Genomic DNA, 21,586 nt, shown 5'->3' on the forward strand with positions numbered 1-21,586 from the left:
TCATCCTCTGTTCTTGTAATCTTTCTACAGACAATATCCGCCGGTAAAATAATTATAACAAATATCATACAAAATGCTTAAAAAAATAGCGATATTTATTTATCTTCATTCTGATATCATGTTTAACAGATCTACACCAAGTAAACAGAATAGATGATCTCAACTGGATTTATTTTCATTGTAGATCTACAACAATCTTAAACAAGAGGCCCAAGGGGCCTTAACGGTCACCTGAGGAATATATGTCAATAATCTGGGGATTTTAAAATGTTGCAAAAATGTAACAACACTTGTGCAGGACCATGTGTAAAACATCTGAAAAGTTAGCAACGCACGACGCACGACAGACAAATTATGATGGCAATAAATCACCATGAGCCTTTGGCTCAGGCGACCTAAAAACAGGAGATTCCACAGGGATCTTGGCACCCACCATTGTTTGATCTTCATTTGCTTTTTAAAAATTGGATCTTTTTCCTTCTTTTCTCTTCTCTGCCTTTGCTCTTAATGATAAGAAATTTGATGATTCCTTTGCAGAAGCAGCAATGATAATCTACCAAATCTAATATGGTTGCCTGGAAGCCAGTTAGTTTTTTTTCTGATCAGTCCCAAAATCAAACGGGCATAAGTAGCAACCACAGGAAATCTACTTATGAAATTTGAGAAAGATCCATTCTGTCCTTGTTAAGAAATAGGGATAACAAGCTTTACTAGGCGAAGTCCAGGTTGGCCAGCTACGGATCAAGGTAACCTACACACGAAATATGAGAAAGATCTATGCTGGGATTCTTGAGAAATAGTGGATAACAAACTTCCAAAGTAAAAATCCAAGATGGCCACCTGTCAGCCATTTTGTCTTTCTGATCAGTCCAAAAATTAAATGGGCACAACAAGAGACTAAGGGGAAGCTACATATGAAGTTTGAGAGAGATCCATCTGGTAATTTGCAGGAAAGAGCAATAACAAAAATTGTTTACTAACGGGCAGATGTTGGACGACGAACCACAGATTGTAGGGCAGTTTGAATAGCCGACCATCTGATGATGGTGGGTAGAAAAACAACAACAATAATCACTGCTTTCCTGGCACATTATGTCTTATGTTAACCTGATCGATTTAAGATTTCATCACAATTTTTGAAGAACGAACAAACGGTATGGCTTCCATTCTTTGAAGACAAACAAATCAAAGATAAAATATGATATGTACAGGATAGCTTTTTTTTTTTTCTAAAGAATGAATTCTTCACGAACCTGAATCTTAAATCCAATAAGAAATAAGATTCTAACCAAATGAACATGTATTACAATATACTAAAACAATAGCATTTGTATTGCTCTTTGTCTGCACATCCTATAAGTGTAGGGTTATAGGAGAGGTGCCTAAATGTGCTGAGGGACAAGAATGGTCACCACAGTCAAAAAATCTGGAAGAAATCTCGAGAGTTATAGCACAAACAACAACAGCCTTCATGCTTACATTGGCACAAAATGAAACACAAGGACTTCTTTCCATATATGAATCACATTTGCACTTTGTGGTCCCATGGATTCCTTGGACCCTCTGTGAGGTATATTCAATTTTTGGTTTTAGCTGTCACAAATTAAGCAATTCCATAGGTATTTATGATCACTCCACATCTGTCATCGCGCCTGCGTCCACCTCCTCGTCTTCCTCCACCAAATCCACTGTACCCACCCAGAAAGTCATCGTCACCACCTCTTGACCTTCCCCTGTCGCCCCCGAACCGACTTCCACCACCACTTGCTCTCTCCTCTTCACGCTTTTTCTTCATTCTTTCATATCTTTCAGCCATCTCATATAGGTCTTGAGGAATTTCCTAAAAGAGAGATATACCAGCTTTATTTATCGCCAGCACAATCAACACCACCTCTAAGTGTCAACATAGCTTTGAGTGTAAGGAGTTGACAATGGAAGCAAAATTACCTCAGTAAGTCTGGAATTCACTGTAGGGCAATATAAAGAACATTCCTGGAATTCAGAACAAATGTTTCAAATGAGCTAACTAGGACAGAGTAACATGAATGCCCATTTGAAACTATTGAATCTGATTATTACGTTACATTCTTCCAGTTCAAGGTCTATAAAAATCAAGACAACTAGAACTGTAAGTCAAAGGCTGACTAATACCCCACTCCTCTCCCCCACCCCCATTCCCTGTCATATAGTTTTACGATAATAATAATATGCAAAATACAGTTTTATAGTACTGACACTGTAATTTGAATAAATATTTTGACTGGTTACCATTGCAATCAATATTTTGCTGGGAAAAAAAGGTTGCATGCACCTCTACCCTTGGTCCCCAGTACAGTTGCTATGGCAACCAAATGTTTCTGAGAAAAAAATGTTGCATGCACATCCCTATATGGTCGCTATCATTAACATACATAATTTCACTGAAATTGACCCACTTGTTTAGATAGAGTTGTCCTGTTTATAATGACTCATAACCAAGGCAACCGAGGGTTGGCTGCACAGTTTCACATTGTACCTAACATTGATGTGTCATAAAAATGAAACTGATACATCAGTTTAAGAGAACTTGTCTAGAAAAAATTTTCAAGCAAATTTCAATTTCTATTGACTGGTTGTCATGGCAACCACACCTACATGGTCCCCATGTAGTTTCATTGAAATCAATCCAGTTGTTTAGGAGTTGTCCAGACAAATTTTTCCTATGGACAGACGAACGGACAGACAAGCTGATTCCAGTATAACCCCTTAACTTTGTTCATCAATGTATACAACACGTTTCATCTATCCTAGATATGAAATATTACCAAAGGGCAGTAACTCTGTAATTGAGTGGTTGAGGGCCTTAAATTTGGTACACTGCACATTCCCTTAGTATGACTAATGTATACACCAATCATAAAGATCCTTGTTTAACTGGGGGCAAAGTTATGCTCCGGACATGAAAGGATGGACAGGTCCTGAATTTAGTACACTGCAGATTGCCTTAGTATGATCAATGTATACACTGAAAATTTTGGGGAGCATAACAACTACACATAACTAAACAGTTTAATGTCCCCATCCAGAAAATGAGTGGGAACTGATAGTTTCTTGAATTTTTCTTAATAAAATAAGTTACCAACAACTGTAAACAAGACCTCAACCTAACTATTTTACACCCCAATCATAAATAAGTTTTCATATCTTCCTGTCACACAGTATATGTGACAGAATGACAGACAGGGGCAACACCACATGGCCATTTCATTGTTTTGATCATAAAATGACTGATCAGAACATTTGCATGTATTTTTTTTACACAAATTACCTTAATTCAAGGATAATCTAAAGCAGCTTTGTTGGCACATCTAGATAAAATTTGCATCTTAATCAAAGAGATGTTTAACAAAGTTTTACCTGGTTGGCTTCTTCCATAATGTCAATCAAGAGTTGTGCTGACCTCCAGTCATTCCTTGTCATCAAGGTCAACGATGTTCCTGTTTTACTGTCAAAAGCAACATTAAGTAACAACTTTTTTTAAAAATTTCTCATCACCATTGGTTATTGCCCTACTATCTAATTTGCCATTTGCAAAATATTTGACCAAAACCTGTTAAAAAAATAAGGCTGGTATAATGACAGTTCTTCATTGTTCGCAATTGAATCGAGACAGTATCGGACTGGACAACATCAGGAATGGGGAATGATGCAGACAACATGGAACTTTAACGAGAATGAGCAAAACGATTTAATGAATAAGGAACATTCAAACATGTGAACAGTTATATTTCTCTTGTTGAACATTCATCCTCTCAATAAGTAAACTCTTAAATTGTTGGAAAATAATTGAAATCTAATATTTTTATAAGAATCAATATATGTCCTGAATAATCATTGTCTTACCCGGCTCTCCCAGTTCTGCCAATTCTGTGGACGTATTCTTCTATGTTACGAGGAAAGTCGTAGTTGAAAACATGTCTGAAGATAAATACCATTGATTAGTATCTGTAATATATCCAGGGGTCTAATTCTCTACAAATTACAATACCCAGGTCAAGTTGAATAATGTTTCTGGTAACTCACTCCTTCTCTGTTAACTTTTGAAAATTATGAATGAAACACCATTTTTGTTTCTTTAATTCTATGACAAAATCATGATAGATTTGGTTTTTAACGACCTTCAGGAACTAGAGACATTTTCTGCTAACATTGATCCTAATATTTCCTAATCCTTTGACTTTAATATCTGTCAGTCAATCAACACCAATGTTTTCCTACATAGTAATTCTAAGTTCTACACAGGTACCATATTTATCCTGCAATAAGCCCAGAGGGTCAATATTTAACCTCTGACTTAAAGTCATGAGGTGGGCTTATCACAGGATAACAAAATAACACTGGTTGATGATTTTATTAAATTGCATAATAAATAGTTGGGCTTATCAGCAGACATGGGATTATTGTTTGATAAATATGTTAATATTTGTAAGTCTTCAAACCAAGATATCTCTGTAACAATACTTTCACAAGTTACTACCCAAATGAATATTTGTATATTTACAAATCAAACATTTGCAAACTTATGGACAAGATTTGCACATCTAATAATACTCGATAGAATTTGCAAATCAGAAATGTAATCATATTGATTTTATTCATGAAAAATAACCTAAAATAGATATACATACGTAATATCCTTGACATCCAAACCTCGTGAGGCTACATCTGTGGCTACGAGGATCTTGACGTATCCTGTTTTAAAATCCTCCAGAGCTTGTTCACGGTCACATTGTTCTCTGTAGAAATAGGTGTCACATGCTCTAAATTTCATCACTTCAGAAGCATCCTTCCATTGGTGAGCAATACCCCAATCTTAAGAAATATTCTGATTTGATTTTCTCTTAATAATTTAGAAATTTTCTTTATTTCAGCTGATTTTCATTCCTCTATCAGACAATGACCCAATGCTCTACTATAAATGTGTGGAACAAAATGTTCACACTTCTCTCTATTTTGCTTGAACTTTGATTGAAAAACAAGAATAACTGAATTATCACTAATCTGAAAATTGCTTTACATAGAAGAAAAAAAGACGAATAAAAGAAAAAATTTGGATCCAAAGTGGTTATAAGAAATTAAACATTATAACTGACAAGGATAAAGATGAAATTGCTCATCTTAATTTCAGTTGCCTCCAAAGTGACTGGAGATACTGTTAGACAGGAGTAAGTGACTACAGAAGAGCCACAAAAGCTCAGTGGGATGAGCATCAAACTTTACTACTTCAGGTTAATATCAAAGGTATGTTGTTAGATCCATATTGATTGACAGGAAGCTCAAATTAGATCATTCTTTGCTGGTGTGACTTTGTCCTTCGACAACATACCAAAAGCTTTGGATAGTGTGTGGCAGACCTCCCCACTGTTGTTCAATGAGGTAGTCACCAGCTAAGACCCTGCCTCTAAATGACTGTGGTTCTTAAGTTATAAACCAAGCAAACAAATGACTACAGAGTCCACCATTGACACATGTGTTATATAACTAATCATTGAATCACCTGTCACCATGGATACACTGGCAGTCTATCCCATTGAGAGAGAAATCACTGGACAGATCATCAGCCCTGAAAACAATACACAAATCAAGTATGTAATCAGTATTTTACTGTTGAATGTTAAACATTCTGAATGGGACAAAAAGCAGAGAAATTCATCAAAGTCATAATGGTAAAATTTAAGAGACACCTGTTACAAATTGAGGACATTTTCAATAGTAATTAGCAATGAAAAAAATGCATTTCCTTCTTCTTGTGAATTTTTACCAACTTGAATCATAGCTTTATATGTTTTCTGAATTCAGTTTCTAAATTTCCTCTCTTTTAGGCCTTGCATAAACTTAAAATCCATTGCAAGATTGAATCTCAATTTTATTTAAACAAAATATTTCCATGAAAACTCTTGAAAACTTACAGAACTTTCTTTCCAACAAATATAATGACTTTGTCGTCTGGTTCCATCTCATGCTGTACAAAGAAGGAAACCTAGGCAGGAAAGATAAAACAATTAAGGTGCTTTCATGTAAATAATTGAAATTTTTGGACTGATTGAATCTGCAACAAAAACGCCAGGTACAGATCGGGACTGATGCTGGACTGCAGAATATTTGGGATGTGCAGTTTGAGGGGTCTAGCCATACCTGTCCGAAACTAACTTGCTGAATATCACTACCGCAGTTTTCAGAATTTCAGCAAAACAAATAGGGTCAGTGCACTCACATATTTCATTGTAAAGCTTGAGTGAAATGAATGGGATCTTAATTAATTGTTTTATGCTTAACAGGAAATTCCCAAACTGCATTTTGAGCTTTACATATATCAGGTCCAACATCCGGTACAAGTGCATAATAGTGGAATAATTCCAGACCACCTGAAACATTCCAACTGGGTTACCCGAATGCAGCCTTAGTTTATAGCTCATGAAGTTTTAGGAAGACATGCTTGTAACAAGACTGTACAATAGTAAGTAACGGCCACATATTTGAATTAAATTCTTATGAATGCCAACTCTGTCCACGTTTCAAACTTACATTCAAATCTAAACAATACCTTGTTAGAAATCAATCAAAATTCATCACTGATCATCTGCATTTTTTCAATCAACAGATTGAAAATTTCAAAAGCAATGCGTTGAAAAATCATAAACTAAAAGTATTTTCAACAAAATATTTTTTAATTAAATCGCTTTATTGGCACAATGCCAAGAATACAAAATAATGTAAATCAAAATAATTGACATAAAAAGTCATACCCGGTCTTTTTTTTCCTCATCATCAATGATTTCCACCAGTTGTGTAACACTGTGGACCGCCTACAATGGACCAAAGTAATGATTACTTCCCTTTATACAATAGACACCACCATGATACCAGTTTTATTGTGATATTAAACCAAGTTCACAAGGATTCATCTTAAATTTGACAAAATCGGAAGGTTTAACAGAAATGGACAAACTGAATAATGATTTAGACAATCTCAATGACTTACTTTGGTAGACCTTGGTACAAAGATCATATCATATGTTGAACTCATTTTAACAACATGAAACTAAAAATACTGGATTAACTTGTAATGGTAAGTTTTCTTTTCTTTCATAACTATTATTCAATATTTCCAGAATCAAAAAGTTGTGTGGAACCAGGTCTTCAAATACTTCTAAACACAGTATTACTTTGTGTCTGAATATTTTACAAGAAAAGCTTAATCTATAATTATTGAATACATTTAAGAATTGTTATTTTTGAGTACTTTTTAAGAGCAATTAATTATATACTTAATATATGTCTGTGTTGGTTACTTACTGCTAGATCTAAGGAGCCTACAAATACTTGGAATGGATCTGTGAGATAAGCGTCGGCCATGCGTCGCACTCCTTCAGGCCAGGTAGCGCTGTATATAGGACACAATGTAGCTGATATCACAAAATTAATTTCAACAATTGTAGCACATTATTGCATTCCTATATGATCACATTAAAACCTTTAAAACTTAATCTAGATTTAGAGTTTACAGGATCACTTTAGAGAGGTTGTCAGATAGTACAGAATGCAGTCAGACAGGTTTTCATATTTTCATGAGTTACCAGTGAATGGCATCTCAAACCTTGTGTAAGGTGACATGACTTATTATTATTCTTATTATAACAAATTATGTCTTTGTACCAAGATTTAGTGATGATAGCAAATTCTAAAAACTAACACACCATTTCACTGAGGTGAACCCATACACCAAGTATCAAGTTCCAGTGACTATAAATGTAGGAGATCGAGTGTAGAAAAACTTTTTCTTTGATGTAGGTCAAAGGTCGAAATGTAGGTCAGGGTAACCTGCTTTGGACACTTCACAAAGATGAACAAATATCCAAAGCATGAAGTCCCAGTGACTAGTGGTGTGGGAGATGGAGCTCCAAAAACCTTTTTCTTTGATGCAAATCAAAGGTCAAAATGTAGATCCCAGTGACCTACTTTTGATACATGAAACAAACTCACTAAGACGAACCTATATCTCAAGTATGAAGTTCCATTGACAAGTAGTGTAGGAGACAGAGCCTGGGCAAACTTTGTTTTCAAAACAAGATCAACCATCTCACCAAGGAAACAAGTAGTGTAGGAGACAGAGTAAGATTAACAAGAATGAACGGAGATGTCTCTATTGCAAAGAATCTGGTCACAAAAGGCAAGACTCAAAACTAAAGAAAACTGAGGATTCATGCAGCATTGAATCAGAAAATGAGCTAAAGGATGAAAATGAAACACAAAATGAAGATGAAAAAACAACTGATGAAACATAAACTGAAGGTGGCACTACGAAGAAAGACTCAGAAAGCAAAAGGAAAAGACACAATGCACAAAGAAATCAGAATGACAAGATGAAAAGGATGACAATCAACAAGTATAGACAATGAACAAATTCATCAAACTGATGAAAATTGGTTTTGACACCAAAAATGTCTTGACAGGAATAAGTTGAAAACTTGCACTCCTCTGTCATCGACAATTAAAGAAAAAAGAATAAAAAACTAAAAAAATATACAAGTAACATTTGAATCAAAAGGCCAACTAAAAACATAATTCACATTCTTTCCTTAAATGTCTAAGGACTCTGGGACAAAGGAAAGAGATTATGTTTATATCATTGGATGAAAAATTTTAACTTCTATATATCTTCCAATCACTTTTTCTTTCTCACTTTAATTGATTCTATTCACAATCAAGTCCTCTTGCAGATTCTCAATGACCTACATGCATCTTTTGTTCTAACATTATTATTTTGTTTGTCTGTCCGTCCATCTGTGTGTCTGGCTGTCTGTCTGTCACTCTCTTGCTTTATCTTACCTTTACTGTAATTTGTCGTACATTAATAATAATTTTATCAGATATCAATAGTATAAAATACATAGGATAAAGGTAGACATTCTACAAATGAGATTGTGTCAGAACAATAACAAGTTTTGTTTAGGTTAGAAAAATCTCCTTCTCAAAGAAATAATAATAAAAAATAGCCCTCACCCGCTGGTTCAAAATAACATGCCACTTTTAAAATGAGTTTATTCTAATTGTAGCCAGCCTATTTTCAAAACAAGGAATCACTTGCTTATTTTTAAAATCAGCCTATTTTCAAATTTGCAATTTCAAGGTATGGAAAATATGACATTATCAAACATCAAGAATCACTGATTTAACCTTTTGCTCTCCCAGAACCTGATATGTGGATGTTTACATATATCATAAAATAAAATTTCTTTACACAAGATATAGTGTACGTCCTAAATAAGAATAAATCCCTTCATCTATACATGTCCTCCGCTGGATCTTACCTCGTCATTACAGTTTGTCTATCAGGACGGATATCCAAAAGAATTTTTTTGATTTCTGGTTCAAACCCCATATCTAACATTCGGTCAGCCTCATCCAGAATCTGTAACAAATACATTTGTACTGTAATAGACATCTGGATTTTGTAAATGTTTGGTAAAATGAAAGAAAGTGCAGTGCTAGAACTTTATTACAACTACAATGTGACTGATTTCCAGGATATCAAATCTGCTCTAAGGTAGATACTGAGACCTTAAACAGAAAGTTGGGAAAAAGACATTATACCTCATTACATTTCTCCAGAGTTCCCACTTCTCCATATCATCAGGACTGAGCTAACATGTTGAACTTGACATATTTATTGAAAACTTCCAATTAATGGTGAACTGTGAGTGAAATCAGCAATCTGATATGTGGGATGGCCATGCCTAGATAAAAGTACCTTCAGGCTTGCTTATGACAGCATAGGTACTTACATTGTAGAGTGAAATTAGCTCAACACTGAGCTTAACGCAGAGCTTTACAATTAGTATGAAAATTAACAAGGTCCAATTCTGCATTGATTAGAGCATACAATTATAACTGAAACTACATGCTGAGATGGTCTTGCTTATCATATCAAATAAAAACAGCATGTTTGGTGATAATAGTGATCATGATTATCAAACAACTTTCAGTTTAACACAAATAAAACGTCATGAAGAATACAAGCTAACGATTAAATTGAAAGAAAATCTTCCAATTTACTAACCATCTGAAAAGCAACTTACTAGAAATGTGACTGACTTGACTGACACAATGTTGTTCATGATAAGGTCATTGAGGCGTCCAGGCGTGGCCACAATAATTTCCACGCCTTTAGTAATGACATTTATCTGTTCCCTGCGGTTACCACCTCCGTACACGCAAACACTGCAAGTTAACACAAATACATTATAACACTACCAAAGTATAGTAATCATCTCATGATAGTTAGTCTTCTGTAAAAGCACTAATATTTGTGGGGCTCAAATTTTGTGGTTTTTCGTCACAGAAAAATTGTATACAATCAATATACAAAAATTTATTTCAACAGTATTTATCAAGCAATAAGCCCACGTCTGTTAATAAACCCACAAAAATCACTGTAACAGAAATGGCATCAAATGCTTTATCTCGTAATAAGCCCATACTCTGACTTTCAATCAGAGGTAATTTGTTGACCCTCTAGGATAATAATAAGTATGGTAAATTAAATCTAAAATCACAAGAAAGTGTTGTAAATATTCAATAATCTACAGACAAATATGGCTGATATTTGCTGCAAGAAGACTATCCACCCAAACCAGGATTTTGGTAACTGACAATCTCTGTAAGCATGTACCTCACAGATATACCAGGTATACAGTCATATGAACACGGTATATCTCTAGACAAATTTCTGTATTAGTGTATTAGACAAACAAACCTCTTGATTCCTTTGTAGTGAAACTTCTTCACTTCCGCCTCAATCTGTAAGGCAAGTTCTCGAGTTGGGGACAGAACCAGTACATTGGGTCCACCTCTCTCTTCCCGAGGTCTGTAAAGAACGCGAGTAATACAACTTAATGCAAGTACTTTTGTTCTTTCCAAACAATCTTGATTAGGTTTCAAAATTTAAGGGAATGAAATATTATAACCAGTAAGAATGAAGTTCTGTTGACCAACAAGATTACTGTGGGACAGAACAAATATTCATACTTGTATCTAAAAGAATAAAAATACCAGTGCTAAACAATCATAAATTAAAGGCTAACAACCTCATGTCCAGGTGATTAAGCCTACTAAGCCTGAAAGAAATCTGTCCAAAAATTAACAGAGGATATTGTTTGACAATATTAACAGGAAAACGACAAGGGGCAATAACGGCTGAACTGCCATAAAACTTCATGTCATAGTTACATATCCTATCATAATACAGCCAATTAAAAGTTTTGATAGGCATATAAAATAGATTTCACTATAGGAGTCACTATGTCAGGTTTGACTAGGAGTCACTAAGTCAGGTTTGACTAAGTGGACAAAAATTCACAAATTGCCTTTATTAAAATATTTGAAAAATGAAATTGTTTCAAACTACAATAACACAGAATTTTGAAAGTTAAAAGGCAAAATATCACAGGATATTCAGTATCTTCATGATACAGGATCAACTTATATGAGATCCTGTTTTAAAGACTTACATGGGCTGTTGGTCTATATGTATGAAGGCTGGTAACAGGAATGCTAGAGTTTTCCCTGTTCCTGTCTGAAACCACAAAAACATGTATGAATATTGGATCTTAAATGAGTTTACAAATCACATACAATTCATGAAACAAATCTAATTAAACAGCGAGTGTTAAGGGTGTATGTTACCTTTGCTATTCTGTATTTATAGGAGAAAATAGTATTTGACACTAAGTAAATAGAGTGTTAAGGGTGTATGTTACATTTGTTATGCTGTATTTATAGGAGAAAATAGTATTTGACATAAGTAAATAGCGTGTTAAGGGTGTATGTTACCTTTGTTACTCTGTATTTATAACAGGTCACAGTATCTGATGATAGGTTAATAGACTTAAAGGTGTATGTTACCTGTGCTATTCCAATCAAGTCCATCCCCTGTAGAAGGACCGGCCAGGCCTGCGACTGTAAACAGCAAGTTGAAATCTGCCACAAATCTATTCTTATAAATGATATCTACCCTCACACGCTTAGATGTATTGTTTAACATATGCCTTTTGTTTGCTAGGTTTATCATCCTGTCTACTGCCAGTCATTTTGAGCTTGGGAACCTCGTTGTGGCTGGTGGCTACCTCAATGAACAACAAATAGGTGGCCATCATGTTTTCCAAAACAACAGAGTTTGAGTGTTTTGACCAATAACACAACCATGTCAGTACAAGATAATCTAATTCTAAGCTTCCTGAGACCCCCGCCCCCATGCCCTACTTCTGTTCCCTCGAGCTGGGCTCATTAAACACCCCCCACTTCTGTTCCCTCGAGCTAGGCTCATTAAACATCCCCCACTTCTGTTCCCTCGAGCTGGGCTCATTAAACAACACACTTTGGATCGCCACCTACCGACTGAGCTAATGTGAACCCCCTTAATACTGAATACATTGTGACCATTGTTTTATCTTTAGCTGATATGCCACATGGAAATCTTCAATAATTTTGATGATTCTCCTTTCAATCAAGCATACACCAGTAAAAAGAAATGACAGACAGACAATGATCTAATATCCACATGATAAAACGTTTGTATTTTGGAATTGCTCTGATCTCTTTTGACTTGAAATATATAATCCTACTTTTCTTTTGCAACATGGATTTCAGCATATTTATCAATTGTAACCATTTCAAACAACATATTTACACAACTCTGTTTTGTCTCCAACTTTTCTTTTCTAATCTCTCTATCAAATAATATGAAATATATACAGCCCCTCAAACTGAAGCTGACAGAGTTTATCTTTTGTTATCACAATCATAAAACGTAAAACTCCCACACAGCACCTACCTGAATAGGGGATGGCTTTGTGAATTTTTGGGCATATATCGTATCCAGTATTTCAGCTAATAAAAACAAGATATAAATCAATATTAAAAAACAGTAAATTAAACCTTCATAAGCAGTTATATATTGTATTTCCTCTAGAATTTCATTTTTTTTTTCATTTTAAATGTTAAAGGTTGAAGATACATAGCAATAGCTACTCCTGTTCCAGCCATTGGCTGATTGTAAGTTTGAACACGACAGACTGAGAAGATATAAAATGTGTCCTTCAAATAATGTTACTCTTTCAACAATCCTCGACGACTTCAGGTCCCAATCGCTCAAAGCTTGTTAAAAATAAAAACTGGTTGGTGAAAAATTTTAACTCTTGATATTGAAAAAAAAACCATGGATTTTCAAAGCAAAATGACCTGTCTCAACAGATTTAGAGCTGTTAAATGATAAAGAATTTTCCCAGTTTTGCTTAATAAATATTTGAAATTTTCACTACCCAATGGTTAACTCTAACCAAGCTTTGAGTAACTGGGACATACTGTTGTTCTTGATAAGGAAAGATAACAACATAATTTTTATGAGTTATACATTCACGAGTTTTAGAAACGCATTGATTCACTTATCATATGATAGTGTTGTAATACAAGATGTTTATAGATCCATGACTTACGATAATGCTGAAAAGCATGTTCAAATGACTGAACAGGATTTGGAACCCGTCGATCACCTTCCTTACTCAGGTCCATCACTATAATGTTATTGTTTTCCTTCCTGTAAACAAATTATTGTCTTCTAGCTTAATCAAACCCACTGATTTTAATATTCAAGATTAGAAAAAGATTATACCTCTTGATAACTTCTCATATTATTTCTAAAATTACAAAACATAGATATATCAAGAATTCAAATAACACTTATAGAGAAAATCATTGTCAATTTCATGATTTCTGCAATAAAAAAAAACAATAAAAGAAAATGATTTTGCTTTCATTTTGGAAGACTACATGGTCACCTTCATCTTATAACACAACCAGTAGATTAGAGTGTGATGTTTCAATGATTACACAGTCACTTTTATCTTATAACACAACCAGTAGAAGATTAGAGTGTGACATTTCGATGACTACATGGTCACTTTCATCTTATAACATAACCAGTATAAAATGAGAGTGTGACATTTCAAAGACTACATGGTCACCATCATCAGACAAATGCATACTAGCACTGACATACAGTCAGTTTTTGCTTTAAACTTTCAGTAAAAGTGCAAATTTTTAAACATACAAAATAGTGACTATGACACCATACATTGTATGAATACATCATTATACCTTCATGGCTTCAGATTATCCCTTAAAATCACCTCAAAATTATAGCACAAATTTCCTGTCTAAAGCACTGACGTGGTAACAAGCCAAGTATCCTTTAACCTTTTGCCCTAGACAATACAGCCATCACGGTTACATACCTACCTTTTGATGTTAAAGTGACCAGAGAGAGAGACCAGAGAGAAGTATTTTGACTAAAGTGACCAGAGAGAGAGAGAAAAGAGAAGTATTTTGACTGAAGTGACCAGAGAGAGAGACCAGAGAGAAGTATTTTGACTAAAGTGACCAGAGAGAGAGAGAAAAGAGAAGTATTTTGACTAAAGTGACCAGAGAGAGAGACCAGAGAGAAGTATTTTGACTGAAGTGACCAGAGAGAGAGACCAGAGAGAAGTATTTTGACTGAAGTGACCAGAGAGAGACCAGAAAGAAGTATTTTGACTAAAGTGACCAGAGAGAGAGAGAAGAGAGAAGTATTTTGACTAAAGTGACCAGAGAGAGAGACCAGAGAGAAGTATTTTGACTAAAGTGACCAGAGAGAGAGAGAGAAGAGAGAAGTAATTTGACTAAAGTGACCAGAGAGAGAGACCAGAGAGAAGTATTTTGACTAAAGTGACCAGAGAGAGACCAGAGAGAAGTATTTTGACTAAAGTGACCAGAGAGAGAGACCAGAGAGAAGTATTTTGACTAAAGTGACCAGATATAGACCAGAGAGAAGTATTTTGACTGAAGTGACCAGAGAGAGAGAGAAGAGAGAAGTATTTTGACTAAAGTGACCAGAGAGAGAGAGAGAAGAGAGAAGTAATTTGACTAAAGTGACCAGAGAGAGAGACCAGAGAGAAGTATTTTGACTAAAGTGACCAGAGAGAGAGAGAGAAAAGAGAAGTATTTTGACTAAAGTGACCAGAGAGAGAGACCAGAGTGAAGTATTTTGACTGAAGTGACCAGAGAGAGAGAAGAGAGAAGTATTTTGACTTAAGTGACCAGAGAGAGACCAGAAAGAAGTATTTTGACTAAAGTGACCAGAGAGAGACCAGAGAGAAGTATTTTGACTAAAGTGACCAAAGAAAACGACCAGAGAGAAGTATTTTGACTAAAGTGACCAGATATAGACCAGAGAGAAGTATTTTGACTAAAGTGACCAGAGAGAGAGACCAGAGAGAAGTATTTTGATTGAAGTGACCAGAGAGAGAGAGAGAAAAGAGAAGTATTTTGACTGAAGTGACCAGAGAGAGAGACCAGAGAGAAGTATTTTGACTGAAGTGACCAGAGAGAGACCAGAAAGAAGTATTTTGACTAAAGTGACCAGAGAGAGAGAGAAGAGAGAAGTATTTTGACTAAAGTGACCAGAGAGAGAGACCAGAGAGAAGTATTTTGACTAAAGTGACCAGAGAGAGAGACCAGAGAGAAGTAATTTGACTAAAGTGACCAGAGAGAGAGAGAGACCAGAGAGAAGTATTTTGACTGAAGTGACCAGAGAGAGAGAGAAAAGAGAAGTATTTTGACTAAAGTGACCAGAGAGAGAGACCAGAGAGAAGTATTTTGACTAAAGTGACCAGAGAGAGACCAGAGAGAAGTATTTTGACTAAAGTGACCAGAGAGAGAGACCAGAGAGAAGTATTTTGACTAAAGTGACCAGATATAGACCAGAGAGAAGTATTTTGACTGAAGTGACCAGAGAGAGAGAGAGAAGAGAGAAGTAATTTGACTAAAGTGACCAGAGAGAGAGACCAGAGAGAAGTATTTTGACTAAAGTGACCAGAGAGAGAGAGAAAAGAGAAGTATTTTGACTAAAGTGACCAGAGAGAGAGACCAGAGAGAAGTATTTTGACTGAAGTGACCAGAGAGAGAGAAGAGAGAAGTATTTTGACTAAAGTGACCAGAGAGAGACCAGAGAGAAGTATTTTGACTAAAGTGACCAGAGAGAGACCAGAGAGAAGTATTTTGACTAAAGTGACCAAAGAAAACGACCAGAGAGAAGTATTTTGACTAAAGTGACCAGATATAGACCAGAGAGAAGTATTTTGACTAAAGTGACCAGAGAGAGAGACCAGAGAGAAGTATTTTGACTGAAGTGACCAGAGAGAGAGAGAAAAGAGAAGTATTTTGACTAAAGTGACCAGAGAGAGAGAGAAGAGAGAAGTATTTTGACTGAAGTGACCAGAGAGAGAGACCAGAGAGAAGTATCTTGACTAAAGTGACCAGATATAGACCAGAGAGAAGTATTTTGACTAAAGTGACCAGAGAGAGAGACCAGAGAGAAGTAGTTTGATTGAGATATATTACCTGAGATATATTACCTGAGATATATTACCTGAATTTCTTGACATCATCTGGATACATATTTGACACAGCTGGATCCTCAATGTAAAATTCTTTCCTTATATCTGGTAAACCTGATCAACAAAAGGATGTATATCTGTTCAAATCTATTAAATATCTTAATTTTATCATTGATCTTTTTTATTCATAAAGGACAAAAATGTTGGAACATTCCATCTGTGAACAATCAAAACCATCAATAATTCCCTAATAAAGATGAACTTTGAACCACGCTCTGTTTCCCAAAACTGTGCAGGCTGTGAGAAACTGTTGATGGTGTTTGTCATCCGACAGCCTGTTTCATTATTTTAGTGAAAAATAAAACCCTATTTGCTTCAATGTTTTGGTATAACCACGAAAATTTCAGTCATGGAAAGAAAAAAACCCTTTATGGCAATATATTACTACTCAAAAGAAAAAAGGGGTATCAAATAATTTGGGCAAAGAACATCGAAAAACTTCTTTTTCAGCGAAATATAATTAATGAGGGAATACTATTCACAATATTTACCCAGGAACTTTAAGCGAGCGTACTCCTCTTGCTGCGAGCGGATCATGCCCCAGTTGATCTTAGGTTGAGCGTCTTGTGATGAATCAATACTAGAGCTACCTGTTAAATAATGACCAATCACAAATTTTATCTTGGAAATGTTTCATCTCACTTCAATGTAAGGTGTTTAGCATTTTTCTTTTGAGCAATATTCTTTCTTTTTTTCAAAAAGTTTCCAACAAATTCATGAACATTTTGTAATTTTATCTTTTTTTCATTTTCACTGCTATACAATCAAAGAGATTTTCTTTCTGTTTTGAAAGGCATTTGGAAAGGAGACTGATCAACTGTGAAAATACTGCAACATACTGATAGACGGTATTTAAAACCTTTTTGCAATGCTCAAAACATAGGATTGTGATAAGGATATTTTTGGTAATTACAACTGTGGGGGTCTTTCATCAAAATATAGGCAGTTACCAAATAAAACCTGGGAACATACACTGTACGACTGTGTAACTTTTGATATGAGGTAACTTGTTTGTCTGTTGGGTTTATAGCTCTGTGAATGTCTCCTTGTAGCAGCTGGTTGTAACAACATATGTGAGGCCTATTGCCATCTAGAGCAACAACACAACCATGACAACACAGACCACCCTGTTAAGGCTTTTTCAGCTTCCGGAGAAACACAAAGCAACACAGGCAGGGAGAACATAATCACACACCTTGGATCTTCAGCAAGGTTTACATAACACTTTAACTGACTGAGCTATCACAAGCCTTTACTGATAATGTTATTAACTCATTATGTTAACAAGAAAATTTTAAAACAATTTCACTCAGTGATCCTCTGCTTGTGGTCACTTTGTGTATTGATTTTAAATAGTAAAGAAATAACTAAAACGCTCTATAACAATTGCTATCTAATACATATTTATCTTCCTAGCAGACCAATGCCCATCTTTTTGTCAAATGTTGACACTCACTGCTATATTTTGAGGTCATAGTGCTGAATGGCTTTATGAGCTCTTCAATCTTCTCTTTGGCCTTTTTACGAGCTTCCTCTGAGCCCTGTATATCCACTTTGTTCTCGCCGTCATCATTCTCCTCTCTGGAAACCTATACACAAAATATTATTTTAAAAGAAGCTTAACATCTGATGACATTTTTACAATGTGACCCTATTTCTTACACTTACAATATGGGAAGAGAGCAGTAATCCTTATATAAAGAGGTAAAGTCCCAGTAATCTTACTTTTTTTACTGACTGATTTATTACTTCATTGATTGCAAATTATATAAGGATCGAAGTGCAAACCTCAGGTCTTCTCCTGAGATTGCAAAGCCCTACTGACTGAGCTATCACTACTCCCTCAATATTGCAGACATCAGTGCCAAGAAGAAAAAAGTTCCACACATGAAGTTTGAAGAGCTTCCATGAACTACATTGGTCTTTATCATGTTTAAATAAGGTAAGTCACTCATTTAAAAGATTCCAAAGAACATTTTCAAGAAGAATTTATTTAAGTCACCTCATGGATCAACTTTTGATTTCTGTACATGTCTGATTAGCAAATCACTGGTTTTCAGTATGACTGAAGTGGGGTTGACATTACATTCAACTTACCTTGATTCTTGCTCCAGTTTGCTCCTGCAGCTCTCTGATCTTTGACCCACCTTTACCTACAAACACAGAATAATCAGAATAATTACTGCTATAACTGCTGGACCCTGAAAGATGCATCTTCAAAATTCAAGGGTTCTACTCTCCCTACACCTATCTTCTCGACACCCTTTATAGAGTGTAATGAAAATCTAAAGGTTTTGTACATATGTATATACTAACTCAAGATGAGTTTGGAAACAAGTCAGTTCTTTGATAAAGACATTGAAGTATCTGAATGACAATTTATCAAAGTTTTCGAAAGACTATTGGTTAGTCTTTTTATGAAAGATATGAAAAGACTTTGTTCTACAATAGTTGACTTTCCATCAAGTGCAAATTACCAGGGACTCATTTTTTCCTCAAAGCTAAGTCTTAATTCATAATTTTATATCATCTTTACCTATGATTTTTCCAACATCATTATTATAGACAAACATGCTCGTTGTATCCTCTCTGGATCCACCAAAACGCTGCCCACTTGATGATTCTACAAGTAAAACAAATACCTTTTTCACTTAATATCCTTTCCAAACAATAATACACGTTTTACAATAGTTGTCTATTAAACATGCCATCAGGAAACATTATGACAACAACAAATGTGAGTTTTACTCGAAGAAGAAATCAAGAAAATATCACTAGCAAATAATTATAACTACATGTTCAAATACGACAATTTTCATAAAGAAATATTATCACTGTACACATGTAAACAGAATAAAGCTTACCTGAGGGACAGTCTCTGGATATATGACCACGCTCTCCACGTCTATAACAAGAACGATCACCACCCCCACCAAATCCACCTCCTCCACCTCCATCTGCTAAAAAAAAAATTGAAAAATAAAATCTTGTCTACATTCACATAAAAGAATGTGGTTTTAAAAATTGATTCATTGGAATTTGTGAGGTAATATGTATGTAGTGTAATTTTACCTAGAATTATCTACATAACTAACCTCCAAATGAACTAGAGATCAGTTTGTCAATCATCCTTTTTGCCATATTGCGTTCTTCCTCTGAGCCCGATATCTCAACCTGGTTCTCACCACTTCCATTATCATTTCTAGATACCTATAATTAAAAAACAACACACTGTTATATAAAGATGTTTGTGGTTTAGGGCAACTGATGAAATTTTGACTACACTTCAGCAAAAATAGTTACCTATTTCAGGTCTACTACCAATATCATGTTTTACATTTTTCTCTACCTATTCCATAAAAATTCATCCAACCAGTTAATTCAAACCATTTATTTTGAACACTTGTTTGATTTCTGGACTTACTGCCCTGTTTTAAAGCAGGACATCCTTAAAACATGTGGGAGGCCCACTGCATGCTATGCAGAGAAATTAAAAAAAAAAAACAAAAAAACTTTTGCCAAATGCCCAACAACACAACCATAACAGCTTCAGAAGGTCTGTAATTTCAGCTTCCTGAAAAAAGCAAACTCTACTGAGTAGGGATCAAATCATACACTTCTGATCTTTCTTCTGAGGTTGCTTAGTCCCTAACACTCTACTGAGTGAGTCCTCATGAGACTTTTTAGTTTTTTTAGAACACCAGAAATGAAATAGAGATGTTGGCAGTAGAAATAGGAATGTACAAATCTTTTGCTGTACAAATTGGAATTGGAATATATATATATACAAATTGGAATCTCACCGTAATTGTTGCTCCAGTCTCATTTCTTAATTCTCTTATCTTTGATCCTTGTTTTCCTAAAAACAAATCATGGACATTTCATTTCTTAAACACAAATAAAATGTCAATACTTTTCAAACAATTTAATTTGTCATACAAAATTTTGTATCAAATTAAAAGATAATGTAACTATTGTTTGAAAATCTGTGGAAATTCTTTTTCATGATATTATCAGCTAAGCATTAATTCTTTTTATAAAAAAATCAATTTGACTAGATAACCAAGGGACATATCATAGAAAGGATAGCAGACTGCCTTTATCCCTTTTTAAGGCTATTAAATCATCTGAATTGGACCTAATTAGATGCCTTGTGTTTTACCATTTTTCAGTACAGTATTAATCTTTTTAAAATTGATGGTAGTGGAAAAATGATTGATTTTCCAAGTACTGATGTTAAATTTTGTGACAAATGATTTTTATGATTTAATTTTTTTTATTAAAATGCATGCAAAGTTAATAACTTTTTCTTAGCTGAAATTTTACTCAATATCTTTAACCATTTTTAGTCAAAAACAAAAAATATGCCTCTCATTTGGCCTTGTTTCCAATCCCTGTATTATACGTTCATTGGAAAGGGAAAAATACCCAATATTACCAATTATTCTTCCAACATGTGATTTCTGAACAAAGATGACCAATGTATCCCCTGAAGTCTCTCCATTTCTTGACACTCGACTCTGTCTACTTTCATCCTTCTGTCCCCTTGAACCCCAGCCTCCTTTTCCAAGCCCTCCTCTTCCAAAACCCCTATCATTACTAGGGATTCTCCAATTATCAATGTCTGGTCTTGACTGGAAACCCCTCCCACATGACCGTTCACTGACGCTTGAACTGGTTGACTGGCTGTTTTCCCATGCATCCCACTGTTTTGGCTGTGTTCTATTTGAGTTTGTCAACACTTGTGTTGGTTGGTACACCGTCTGTGAATATTCCGCTCCGTCGATCTCAGCATCCCAATCCTCGTCACACATACTAATACCTAGTTTTAAAATGATAGTGATTCTAACTAAAAGTGTCATATGTTAAATGTCCCAAAAAGTTACCAACGTGACAACTCAACCGGAAGGAATCGTCTTCTTACTTTTTCTTCATTTTCGCGTCTTTTTCTATTTTTCCGCACATTGAGATAGAAACAAAGCTAGCAATATTTGTTTGGGGAAAATTTTATGACCAGACTACATCACCATTCGTATAATTCTAGCTTCTACATTTCG

General features: G+C 35.0%; 1 protein-coding gene across 1 annotated transcript; it reads right to left on the bottom strand.

Annotated features, from left to right (window-relative positions):
* Nucleotides 1–1,304: 1,304 nt before the first annotated feature.
* Nucleotides 1,305–21,343, bottom strand: LOC132556999 (probable ATP-dependent RNA helicase DDX53). The gene is made up of 24 exons (XM_060221463.1): nt 20,968–21,343; nt 20,333–20,388; nt 19,625–19,739; nt 19,394–19,489; nt 19,066–19,152; nt 18,627–18,682; nt 17,986–18,118; nt 17,021–17,119; nt 16,502–16,583; nt 13,533–13,633; nt 12,872–12,927; nt 11,944–11,997; nt 11,550–11,614; nt 10,796–10,906; nt 10,119–10,260; nt 9,351–9,451; nt 7,336–7,423; nt 6,786–6,845; nt 5,949–6,019; nt 5,537–5,602; nt 4,668–4,775; nt 3,883–3,957; nt 3,397–3,484; nt 1,305–1,840 (listed from the first exon to the last, which is right to left on the bottom strand). The coding sequence occupies exons 1-24, from the start codon at nt 21,341–21,343 to the stop codon at nt 1,604–1,606; spliced, it is 2,523 nt and encodes an 840-aa protein (XP_060077446.1). The 3' UTR covers nt 1,305–1,603.
* Between the last annotated feature and the right edge of the window lie 243 nt (nt 21,344–21,586).

The sequence above is a fragment of the Ylistrum balloti genome, unplaced genomic scaffold (assembly GCF_031769215.1).
Source record: "Ylistrum balloti isolate Yb309-2 unplaced genomic scaffold, AGI_CSIRO_Ybal_v1 Utg370612, whole genome shotgun sequence".
Taxonomy (NCBI): Eukaryota; Metazoa; Mollusca; class Bivalvia; order Pectinida; family Pectinidae; genus Ylistrum; species Ylistrum balloti.